Consider the following 13,175-nt stretch of genomic DNA (forward strand, 5'->3'; position numbering starts at 1 on the left):
TACATGAAAAAATGAATCCTATTACAACCAACTTTCTCAGTATGTAAAATTGGGCACATTTGGAGATAAGCAAGGGAAATGGGGAGGGGTGAAGGGAGAGTAATGTTTGATAGGACAGTCAATGGAGGTCATTAGATGAAAAGCTCTATGACCCACTGCACCTTGCCAAAGTATTTCAGTCTCAATCTGACCAATGCATTGTGGCTTTTTTAGACTTTTAGAGTTATTTAAGGCAAGCAACCATGTTGCATTTTTGTATGTCCCTTTAAATTTGGAACCAAGGACACTTCTAACTCTAGTCTTCCTAAGCAGACTTTTGTGGAACCTTTTCAATAGCAGCTAGAAGTTCTTCTGTCTGAATTGGACCTCAGCCTTGCAAAATACCCTCTTGTGCTCACATCCTGCTAACACTTAAAGTGACTAATGAGCTATTCTATAGCAAGAGTTCATTTGTTTCCTGTTTTTCCTTTGAAGAAGTACTACAAACACTTGACTTGCAGAATACCTTCTTCATCCTTTAGGGCTGCACTGTGGCCAAAGATTTCCTTTATTGCTATCTGAATGAATTCAAAAAAACTTTTTCATTGTTTGCTGTGTGCCAGGCATTGTACCAAATACTGGAAAAATGAATATAAATTAACAAAACAGTCCTTTCCCTCAAGGTGCTTATATTCTTTTTTTTAAACTTCCCTTCCATTTTAGAATCAATACTAAGTGTCAGTTCCAAGGAAGAAGAGTGATAAGGGATAGGCAATTGAAGTTTAGTGACTTTCCCAGGGTCACCTTGCTAGGAAGTGTTTGAGATCAGATTTGAACTCAGGACCTCTATCCCTGAGCTACCTAGCTGCCCCCAGTGCTCATATTGTTAAAGAAGATAGCATATAAGAAGGAGCATGAGACTGGATAAAATGAGGTGAATGCTCAAGATTCCTAAAGTAGGTAGTTCTAGTGAGAGGAGGCAGAGTGCAGGCAGCATGATTTATTAGTCCCAGGCTCTGGGGAAGATAAGGTGATAGCTTCTGCCTTGCAATTTTTTTTTTCAAAAAACTACCTTAGTGTACCACCATTTGAAAAAAGCTAGTTAAAGCTTCCTTTAATCAATTGTCCCACCAAAAGCATGTTATTCTCAAAAATATCTTCAGTTCTGGCATCCAGAAGCAAATGGAAACATTCTTTGAAATAAGATTCCCTAAAATAAAGATTTAAAAAGTTTTGAAAATACTTTTCAAAATTTCGCCAGGCAACATTGATTTGATTCATGCCTCCCTTGTCCAAATTTGTATAAGCTGCCCCCATGTTAACCACTGCTACCCTACTTAGTCATATCTGCCTTGGTCTCTTGCACCTCAGTACTCTTAAATATCATTATCATCTGCCTCTATTTTTTAATCCCTCACCTTCCAGCTTAGAATCAATACTGTGTATGGGTTCCAAGGCAAAAAAAAGTAGTAAGAGCTAGGCAATAGGGGTTAAGTGACTTGTTCAGGGTCACACAGCTAGGAAGTGTCTGAGGTCAGAGTTGAACCCAGGACCTCCCATCTCTAGACTTGGCTCTCAATCCACTGAAGCACCTAGCTGTGCTCCTAATCTCTTAATATCTTGGTTTGAATGAAGGAGAGTATTCCTAATTTTTGAACCTACTTTGTAGAATCTTGGTTAAAAAACTGATAGCTGAGTACAGCTGCCCTAGAAAAACCCATTCATTTATGTAGCCTTTCCTTGTGGTACATGGCACTGCCTCTGGAATCCCCCAGCAATGTTAGAGGACTGAGGAGCCCGAGGAGAACCTGGGCAAAGATGTCTTGGATTCTTCCCAGTGTTGGTGGATTATAAGATGGCGTATCCATCTCTAGGCAGGGCTGTATTTGCATGAAATTTGATCAGAGTTGACAGGCCTCTTGGAAATGCTCTTTTCTCCTCTTCTAAGGATGAACACTTTTTCCTGTTGTGTTCTTCTGGCACTTTTCCTTTACTTTTAGAGTCTGTATGTTTCAGTGCAGTCCAGCTCTGACTCAGAAAGTTTTTTGTTTTGATGCAATTGCTGACTCTCTTCACTCAAGTGAATGAATGGTATGAATCAAATGAAGAACATAGATTTGGTATTCTGTGCACTCTTTTCATAGCAGATGCCTTGCATTACAGGGTTTTGAAGGCACTATTTAGAAAATAATAAAACTGACAGCTAAGCATTTATTTGGGGGTTATTCCTGGATGCATCTCACATGTTTGCCAGCTTTATTGTAATTATGTCAGTCAAGTTAAGGAGTCTAAAAATTTCTCCTCCCAGCCCTTTTGTGTTGAACAAGAGGGATGATGTGGCTTTATTTCCCCAAAGGAGCAGTATGAAAATGGACTTATGAAGGATCAGGGAAAGCTTGTTGAATATGAATCTTAGGATCGGAGTGTCTGAGCCATCGGCCCTTGGCCAGAGGGGTGGTTGGTTTTGAATGGTTTTGCTGACATGCCTGCTGAGAGGTGGACACTAATCTTTTAGTAGTTACCGACATTGGAAGACCTGAGTCAAAGAAAGAACCAGGTGGTTTAAAATTGCTTGAACTTCTTGTCTCTCAGGAAAAGGAACTCCTAACTTGAAATGGCATGAAGGAAGTTTCAGTTTTGCCAGATTATGCTGGTGGTTTAGGTGTGGACAGTACACTGGATCATGAAAACTGCCCTTCAAGGGTGGCCCTAACATGGTCTCTTTTTTTTTCTTGTGGTGTTAACTGTTTGTGAGAACTAAACTATTCCAAATTCCTTCTTGAGCCTAGTGCAGACTTTAATATGTGCTCCCTAGTGACTTATGGTCCCAAGCCATCAAGTAATAGGATTCTAATCCAGAAATACTTAAAAAAAAAAAAAACCTCTTACCTTCTGGTTTGGAGTCAATACTGTGTTTTGGTTCCAAGGCAGAAGAGTGACAAGGGTTGTGCAATGGTGGGATTAAGTGACTTGCCCAGGGTCACACAGCTAGGAAGTGTCTGAGGTTATTGAACCCAGGACCTCCTATCTCCAGGGCTGGTTCTCTATCTACTGAGCCACTTACCTGCCCCCCATCCCCAAGTCTTAATTTGTGGTCTGTGGACTTAAAAAAATATATAACTTCATTTAAATAGAATTGGTTTCTCCAATATGCCTATTTATTTTATTACATATATCTAAAAGCATTATTCTGAGAATGATTTAATAGTTTTACCATAGGAGTCCATGAAACAAAAAAAGATGAAGTATCTATGGATAGAGACACTGACAGAGTTGAAAGTTTAGCTCATACAAAGCCATAAAACTTTTATCTTTGAGGCTAATCTTACTTCTGTTCTGGTGGGTTTCTTTCTCCTCCTACCTTCTCTACCCTTTTCAGATTACTTAAATTTTTTGCTTAAACCCTTACCTTCTATCTTAGAATTCATATTAAATATCATTTCTAAGGCAGAAGAACATTAAGAGCTAGACTGTTGGTGTTAAGTGACTTAACCCAAAGCTAGGAAGTGTCTGAGGTCAAATTTGAATCCACGACTCCTCTGTCTGTCAGGCTGGCTCTCAATCCACTGAGCCACCTAGCTGTCATTAATTACTTAAATTTTTGAAAAGGTTTAGTGTACTGGAATGTGCTGGGTAGGGGTCTTTCAAGGGGTAGAAGCTCCTAGACCTTTATGGCCTAAATTTTCTCCAAAACTTATGCTTTCTTCCTTGTCTAAAGGGATCCCAGGGCTGTCCTGAGTCCCAAAGATCTGGTCAGGGGCATCCCATGTTCTAGCAGTTTCAGTTATCTATTTATTGCTATAATTCATTGACATGATTTCATCCCATTTTCCTGAATAATCAAGAGCTGGCTAGTCTTGATATCTTGAAAACTGTGACTATGCTGTGAGAATGAGTATCTAGTAAGTCCTGAATCTGTATCTTGAGGCAGAATAATGGGGTTGGAATAAAAGCTGCTTAGTGACATTTAATAAAATAAAATAATAAATAAGCAATTATTAATAAATGATAAAAGTTAGCTTTAGTGGCATTTATTTTCTCCAAAACAAACTTTCAAAGAGAAGTGACTTGAGTTGGGTCAAAGCCAAAAGTGAAAATGAAGATTAATATGTAGTGCTAAATCATATCATATCATAATGAGCTTTTTGTAACGTAATGCATGCTGTTATCAGGAAGACCATGGAAACCTTGCCTGCATATTAAAATTTATGCTATTTTAAAGCAGCTGTTCTAGAATCCGTGTCGGGGGACCGATCGATTTCGGAAAGTACTCCAGCTATGGAAATTGCTGAACTTTCACCGTGCAGATCACCTTCAACTCCTAGACATTTAAGATATCGTCCACCTGGAGGTAAGGGTCTATTAAGAGTGTCAAAAGTGTAAGACTAAAAACTGAAATTTCAGTGTTCCAAATCTTTGATTTTTCTCGATACTCAAATCTCTGTGCCAAGAATTAAAAAACAACAATGAAAGCTATTTTTAAAAATCGACTAGACATAAATATTATTCTAAGTAATAAGCAAGTGAATAACCAATTTCATTACCACTATTTACTAACATTTTTAGAGAAAAATGTTCCAAACTACTTTACCTAAATCAAGATATCCTACATTGTCTTATTTCTACTCTAATCTACATAAAATCACTGTTAAATCAAGACCATCCATATCAAAAACTTTTTGCAAAATATTCTTAGACTCTGATAGGTTTATACCAGTCACCAGAGGGGAGAAATTATATACTTAGAAAAATATTTTAACTTCATTATATCATGATCCATTCTAGGATGTGACATCCTAGTGTAGTGGAAAAAGCACTGGGCCTAGAGTCAGGAAGACCTGAATTTAAATGTAACCTCAAACACGGCCTAGTTGTATGACTCTGGGCAAGTTACTTAATGATCTTTGCCTCGGTTTCCTCATATATAAAATGAGTCTAATAAGAACACCTACTTTCCGGGCTGTTGTGAGAATAAAATGAGATAATAATTGTAAAGCATTTAGCATAGTGCCTGGCACATAATAAGTGCTATATAAATGTTATATATATATATATATATATATATATATATATATGTGTGTGTGTGTGTGTGTGTGTGTGTGTGTGTGTTTATATATAATATACTTCTATATAAAGTGGAATCATTTTGGATCTCTAGTTCTGGAAAGACTCTATTATTCTACTGTCTCATTAATAACAGTTCTCTGGGGAAGCTACATGGCTCAGTGGATTGAGAGCTAAGCCTGGAGTCAAGAGGATCTGGTTTAAATCTGATCTCAGATACTTCCTAGCTCTCTTACCCTGGGCAAGTCACTTAACCCCTATTGCCTAGCTTTTACCATTCTTTTGCCTTGGAATCTATAGAATATTGATTCTAAGACAAAAGGTAAGGGTTTAAAAAAACTCAGTCCTAAGACATAGAATATATTGGAATATATAATAGCAGTGACCTTCTGTAGAGAACTGAAAATTGAGAGATATTGTTTAATAAAATACTCTAATGTCATGGTGAAAAATGCTGTAAATGAAGTGAAATCATTAGAGTAAAAGGCAAAATTTCTTTTGTAATTTTTCCATTATACAAATATTTTAAAATAGTTGCCTTTGAAATATTTTTTCTTAAGTCAATTATATAAAGTAAGAAAAGAAAGTAATTCAAATGTAAACCAAAATCACTCCAAGTAACCTGAAGAAAATACCAACACTTTCGTGACACACTTGTATTCACACTTTAAATCAGGCTACTTATAACAGGTAACAATGAATGGAATACAGTTAGAAAAGTGAAACATTTTCAACCAAATTGAGGTCAACCCAAAATTCTCATTGATATAAAGTTAAAAGGTATAGGGATACACTAGGGGGGCATACATAGTGGGGGTAGCTAAGTGATGCAATGGACAGTGTTGGGTCTGGAATCAGGAAAACTCCAACTTGATGAGTTCTCATCCAGCCTCAGACACTTACTAGCTGTGTGACTCTGGGCAAGTCACTTAACCCAATGGCAAACCACTTCAGTGTCTCTGTCAAGAAAAGCCCAAATGGGGTCACAGAAAGTCAATCACAACTGAAAAATGACTTAACAACAAAGGGTTTAGTAGAAAGACTTTTGGATTTGGAGTCAGAAGATCTGGGTTTGAATCCTTGTTCTGCTCCTTAATATCTATGTAGCATTATTCAAGCCCCTTGGACTCTTTTGGCTTTAGTTTCCTTGTCTACAAAATGAATGAGATGACAACCAATGTTCCTTCCAACTCTAAATGTATGAAACTAGGTTAGAGTGAAGGCAAAGGGGTACTTTGCTACAACAGTGAGCTTTTGCTTTGGGAGTCTGGGTCTTCTAGTAAGAAATAGAGTATTAAAAAACCCCTAGGCTCCTGCAACTAAGATTGCTTGTGAAATGGTCAAAGTCAATTTAAAAGAAGAAATATGGCCAACTTTATTAACATGCAACTTGACTGAAATGTATCTAAGAGAGCATGTGCTCATCTTCTTGCCTTCAAAAAGGACCATGTTTAGCCTGTTCCTGATAAAAGATGCAGAGAGAAGGAGATCATATTGTCTGAGTTTAACAGGTCATGTGTGGGTCAACTTGTAGGTTTGGATGTCTGGTGGATGGTGTCCTGTGTAGAATGAGAACCTTAGTTAATTCTGACCCTCTGGTGGAGAACCTTGAGACCTTTCGAATCTTCAGATCCAGGGACAGCTTGGCAGGGGGGTGGCTTAGAGACCACTTGCTTATTTTGAATCATAGCAGACCTCCTGAGTTTATCCCTGTCAGGAGCATCCCAGATCCAAATTTCATGATGCACATCTGTGTTTTAATGTACCATATTTAAGTTTATTCCAGTTAAACAAGTAGAAATAGCATTTCGTGTTACTGAGCAATCTGGTTTCTAAGTTGGCCTAGGATTCTTGAAAATATCAACCAGTGGTTTGTCTCCACTTTATTTTCATCTTTCAACAGTAACTAGTAAGAACTATAGTATTAAAAAAAGTAACTCTCAGGCTCCTGTGACTATCAATTTTAAGAAAGGAAATGTTACAAAGTTATATTAAAAAATAAGTATACAACACTAAAATTTGAAATGTATCTTATCTCCTTGCCTTCAAGAAGGACCATGTTTAGTCTGTTCCTATTTTTAAAGATGCACAGAGAAGGAGATAATATAGTATGAGCCTAATGGATGTTTAAGTTGAACCAGTAATGATACAAAATCATGGGCTCTTATTAAAGTTGCCTTCTTGTCCATTTTCCCCATCATCTTATGGCAGTTATTTTATAAATAAGTACTTTTTGGGGCAAGGAATCAGCCACACCTGAAAAAATAAAGATATTATTCATAAAAACTCATACATATTTGAAGCCAGATTACTAGAATGAAATCCTGGGGAATCAGTCAGTTTCTTCTTGGCCTCATGGCAAGATACAGACATGTTCCACCAGTTCTACAGGGGTCACTGGCTTCAGATCCACCAGGAATGTACCAGTGTAAGTTTAAATATCTGAGATGTTGTTCAGTTGTATCTAACTCTTTTTGACCCCAGGTGTAATTTTCTTGGCAAAGATATTGGAGTGGTTTGCCATTTCCTTCTCCAGCTCATTTCATAGTTGAGGAAACTGAGGCAAATAGTTTTGCCCAAGGCCACTTAGCTAGTGTCTGAGGCTAGATTTGAACCCAGTAGGATGAGCCTTCCTGACTTAAAGTCCAGTGCTCTATCCAAACTATACCATCTAGCTGCCACATCTGGGATGGAAGTACATAAAGTAGTAGTCTAAAAAGGGGAGTTCCTATTAGCCTTCCCTTACATATGGAAGAAGTTCAGTCTCCCTGTGTAGGCTATTTTATATATATATAATTTATAGCTCTAAAATATCTATAATAAATAATTTATATTTTATATGAAATATATATATGTATATATATATATTTAACCATTACTTTCCCTCTTAGAATCAATGCTGTCTAAATATTCCAGGTCAGAAGAGGTCAGTGGGGGGTTAGGTGACTTGCCCAGGGTCACATAGCTAGAAAATATTTGAGGTCAAATTTGAACCCAAGACCTCCCATCTCCAGGCTTTACTGTCAATTCACTGAGTCACTTAGCTGCCCCCTGGCAATGATATTTCTAACAATTTTTATTTCTTTTGTCTTTTTAACATTTTAATTGGTAGGGAAACAAGGTCTTATCCATTTTCTCCATTTCCAAATCTGTGCTTTGGAATCTTTGTTATTAAGGAAGAAAACGAAAAAGGAAGCTTCAGTGAATCAGGGCCATCCTGTAGCTGGCCTTATAATTTTGTCCTACCTCGAATAGAAATGAGGTGCTAGCTGACAAAGGCTTAAGAGAAGGTTTAAGACTCTTGTTTCTTTCTTGTCTTCCCTGGTAGGCATTATCTGTGCCTCAATGCTCAATGGCATTTTAGACAGAGTCTTGTTCATACAGATCTACAAAAGTTAAGGCTGAGTAGCCTTCTCCTAACCCCCCAAACGGGGCACAAAAGTCTTGACTCTTCCTAGTCATTTCCAAACTTCAAATTAGTCTATGTAGGCACAAAAACCAGGTCATCATACCTTGTAGAGTCTATGAATTGGAATAGCGTGCAAGTCAGGGCTTGGTGGGGGGGCAACTAAAAAAGCCTCCCATCCAGTCTGGGGTTCAGAGCTTGTGCATATAGCTATCCCTCTTGCCATTGCTTTTTGCCCGAGATATTTTATTTTCCCAATTACATGTAATAACAATTTTCCCCATACATTTTCTGAAATTCTAAGCTCCAAATTGTCTCCCTCTCCTTCCTTCCTGCCCCGCCCCCAGTAGGTAATTTGGTCTGGATTTTACATGGATCATCTTACAAAACATATTTCCACATTGGGCATTGTATAAGAGAAGACTCCTATAAAGCCACCCCCCCCCCCAATAAAACCATCCTTTTTTAACTCACAGGACAGACGGCTGATAATACCCACTGCTCCGTTTCTCCTGCCTCTGCTTTTGCTATTGCTACAGCTGCTGCAGGACACGGGAGTCCACCAGGTGAGTGCCACGGAGGGGCAGCAATAGTGGTTGTTGGGCAGTTGAAGGGGAAATCCTCCCTCCTCTCCTGTCTAGGCTGTTCCTGGCTGTAATCTCAGCACCTGTGAACACGTGTTTCCATTTTAATTGAATGAATGCAGAAGACAGAGGTGAGGAGGGTGGAAAGAAGATGATATGTACGGGTGATGGGGAGAAGGGGGGTATCTTTGGCTTTGTTTACATACATTCCCTTTGTAGATCCATCATTTAATTTTCAGGGTGAGGAAGAACTTGGACAAATACATACAATTGGATTTTTGTTTTTGAAATAGACAGTAGAAAAATATTATCACTATTGTTTGGAGGATGAGGTGGTTAATGTCATATTTCACAACTGTTGCCTCCATGAGGAAAGCTAAATTGAAGAGAAAAAAAAGGATCTATAGCCAGGGTGGCTCAAAGAAACGTTTTCATATATTGCCCTTGGTAGCTCTCCCAAGTTTACATTACAATGGTGGACATTTAGATACTTGCTTATGTCCTTTGAAAAATTAGGCAGTGTTCAAGCAGAATAAAGAGGCCCATTTTCCTAAGCCTGTTAATTTATAAACGGGCCACACATTAGCAGCTAATAGGTAAATAAATACCTGTGTAAATTCCCTGAAAAGTGAACAAGAATAGAAAACGATTTTCCTGATAAATGTGGGCCTTTGCGGTGATTATGTAAATTATCTTGGAACTGAAAACAGCAGAGGTTGGCTGGATTCATTTTCATGATCATTGGTCAGACATATTTCATTTGGAAAAACGGAACAAAGATTTTTTTAATGAGCCCAGTGTTCTTCAAACGTCTTTCCCTAAATAACCAAATCAACAGTCTGTAGTGATATGGATACACTATGAAACAAATTAACTCATCATAATGTATATTGTTTCATTTTCCTTCCGTTTTACCATACAATAAAAAGAAAGGGCTTTGTTCAATAATAATAGGGTCTTTGATATGCTCGTAGAACAGTTATTTATACATTTTTGAATAGCTAGGGATTTCTTTTTGCCTTCTATCCTCATAAACCATCCTGCCATTAAAAAAAAATAAATCAAGGGTGAAAGTTTCTTTAAATAGTTTATTCTCTGAGTATCAGGAACCTTCGGAAGTTGTTAAATTTAATTCAGGTGAAAGTGATGTCTCCATTTTCTAGATATGAGAAACTTTTCTCCACCAAATTCTGGAACCCAAAGGATTAAACATTGAGGTTTATGATAGGAAACTGATTTACAATTTTCCCAAAAGTTGATTGAGAATATCTGATCTAAGGATAATATTAGTCTGGGATTTTTGACTCCCAGTGGACTCCCTCACGGCCTTCTCACCTCAGTTCAGATTTTCCTTTGCTTTTGCTATCCTCCTGCTCCAAAAATGCTATCGTCTCTACAAGTGCATATGGCTTCTTGACTATTAATAGTATTAAAAGAGCTCATTGGGGTTGAGAAGCAAAGAACAAGGTGTCTGGGACGCAGTTGGAATAATCATAGAAAGAAAGAAGTGGTTTGGAGATAATAAAAAAAGAAAGGAAATTATTAATAGACCAGTTTAGTTTATGGATGATAGAAGACAGAGAAAAGAAGACTTCCTACTATTCACAGACCACTAGAGTCCTGGGAGCATAAAGACTCCAGCAGTCAGGATCTGGAAGGGGCACTTTGCTTGAACAGCTGAGATAGGGCAAGAAGTGACATCACAACTAGGGAAAAGGAACAGTGGAGCCAGTCAGGTTGTGCTCATAAAATTGATTTCATTTTTCTATTTTGCAACTAGCACAGAAACAATGAAATAGCCATATCATATTATCTCACATATACTAAACTATAACTACCTCATGATTTATCAGCCAGTGGCCAACTTTCACCTCAAATAATTCAAAGTTTGATGGAATCACCAAAAGTATTATTCTCATTTATCTAAGAATTAAAATGGAAATGCAGGTACTGACCAGATCAGAGAATGGCCTAGCAGAAAGCTTCTAAAAGCCACAAAACATCATCTGTTCAGATATTCAAAATGTTCAACTATCTCATAATCTTAATTCACATTTTTTAAAATGACTTCAACAACCCTGAATTCATATCCCAATTTTATCATTTATCAGTAATGTTATCTCTAGAAAATCATTTAAACTCCAAATTTCATTTTCCTCATATATAGTCATACTTGCACTTGCACCCATGGAGATAAATGCATACTGATCCCTTTATAAACTGTCTTTGCTGTTATTGTTTATTCTTTACCTTAAAAGTCAGAGATATTGTCCTCTTAAAACTTCTGTCTCCTCTAGCATGGAGTTGAAGTAAAGTGCATTTAATAGGTGCTCAGTAGAAGTTTCTTGGATTGAAATAATTGAATTAAGTTGAATGCATAAATAAGAAAATAATAGGAAAATATAGTTGTTTAGGGAGAACAGAGATGGTAGCCTTTCTTTTGTTTTTAATCCAGTAATGTCAGATCAGATACATTTATAATGCCTTTTTTCTCAATCAAGTAGCCAACAGTAGCTCTTGGGTCTGAACTGAGTTTAGAGACAGAGCATTGGGTACACATGTACACATATCTTACTAAATCCATCTCTATTGAGGCAGGAAAATGTTGGACCAAAAAATGGTCTATCAGATACTTTGATCCTACTTTATAGATAGACAGAAGATTATAGGGCTGATCTAATTCTAATTATAAAAACCTGATTCAATCCTAGATGATTAACTTATTTCAAGAATCAAAAACAGATCCAGCCTGGACATATTTTGAAAGATAGTATAGCATCCTGGAAGGAGCATTGATTTTTGTTTGACGAAGTTGGTTTGAATCCTAGTGAGAGGTTGCCAAAAAGAAAACCACCTCCCAGTCCTCAGAACTTTCCTTAGTATTATAAGATGAGCCATAACCCTTCTCTGGGGACTTAAATTATGAGTCCAAGTGGCAGTTGCAAGTAGCATTATTGAAACAATCTAAAAATAAACAGAAGAGAACAGATGAACAGACAGAAGGAAACACAGACAAAGTAGGACAGTTTAATGTTATATACTTAAAATTAAGGAGAAGCAAACTTGTACTTTAAGATTAACAGTTTCATGTACAATCCTCTGTTCTACTTTGTAGATAGAGGTTTATTTATTAATTTTTCTTAATTTTAAAAATAGGTTTTTTTAAATCTCAAAAAAGAATCATCTCCTCCATCACTCTTTTTACACATAAAATAACCTAAAACCCATCGAGTTCAAATGAATTGCCTTATGTCAAAGCCAGCTCTTCTGTCCGCAATTCAGTGCTCCTTTTCTCTAAGTGACACTATTTTGACACTAAGTAAATGACACTATGATAATATTTTGATAACTTCTTACAGGAAATGAGTACGTGTGTGTGTGTGTGTGTGTGTGTGTGTGTGTGTGTGTGTGTGTGTGTTTGTAAAATGATTTGGGGCTTTCTCTACGACCATTTGTGCTGTCAATTTATATCCCCAGAGGGGCTGCTGTGTTTCACCATAGTATACAAGGGAAAATGCTGAGGCTGAGGGTGTGGGTGGTTGTCTAGTTTTGTAGTTCATAAATCTCTACCAGGATACTTTACCCTCCATGGTTATCAGTTGAAATCAGTCCACTAGAATGAATTAGCTTTTATCTAGAAATATTTACTTAGATGGTATAGTAAGAACAGTTGGTACTTAATATATTACCAAAATTCTGTTTTATATTTTCCCACTGGTACATAAAAAAATCCAAGAAAAGTGGGCTTGAAATTAGATAGAACATATGTCAGAGGCTCAGTGGAATGCTAGTAAATATTTACAACCAGCTCTCCAGGGGAAAAAATATATGTACATATGACACACTTTTAAATTTAATCTGCATTATTAACATTTTCTCCATCACTTTGTTAAGACTAGACAATTTCAAAACAACAATAAGTCAAGCTCTAACTCATAATATCTGACTATTTCCAAGATAGAAATACTCATAGTCAGTTTTTATAAGCAGATTAGAGCTGGTTTCAGCACACCCTTACAAAGGCGTCACTCATGGCCCTTGCTTGTTGGAAGTCCTTTTCTTCCTCTAGAGGAGTATTCATGAAGTTCCCTTTGGGTTTGTTGTAGCTTTCTTCTAAGTTCTTTGTAGGCACTTGAGGCTCC

At 37.2% G+C, this 13,175-nt stretch overlaps 1 protein-coding gene across 4 annotated transcripts in view; it reads left to right on the forward strand.

Annotated features, from left to right (window-relative positions):
• The window catches only part of RASGRF2 (Ras protein specific guanine nucleotide releasing factor 2), a 336,767-nt gene that overhangs the window by 170,583 nt on the left and 153,009 nt on the right, over positions 1-13,175 (forward strand). For 2 of the 4 annotated variants that reach the window (XM_007487377.2, XM_007487378.2), the window contains exons 16-17: positions 4,202-4,330; positions 8,926-9,015. In XM_007487377.2, the coding sequence (XP_007487439.1) occupies positions 4,202-4,330; positions 8,926-9,015 (219 nt within the window). The remainder of the gene's footprint in view (positions 1-4,201; positions 4,331-8,925; positions 9,016-13,175) is intronic. The other 2 variants (XM_001363496.3, XM_001363426.4) reach the window with 1 other exon arrangement.

The sequence above is a fragment of the Monodelphis domestica genome, chromosome 3 (assembly GCF_027887165.1).
Source record: "Monodelphis domestica isolate mMonDom1 chromosome 3, mMonDom1.pri, whole genome shotgun sequence".
In the NCBI taxonomy this organism is placed as follows: domain Eukaryota; kingdom Metazoa; phylum Chordata; class Mammalia; order Didelphimorphia; family Didelphidae; genus Monodelphis; species Monodelphis domestica.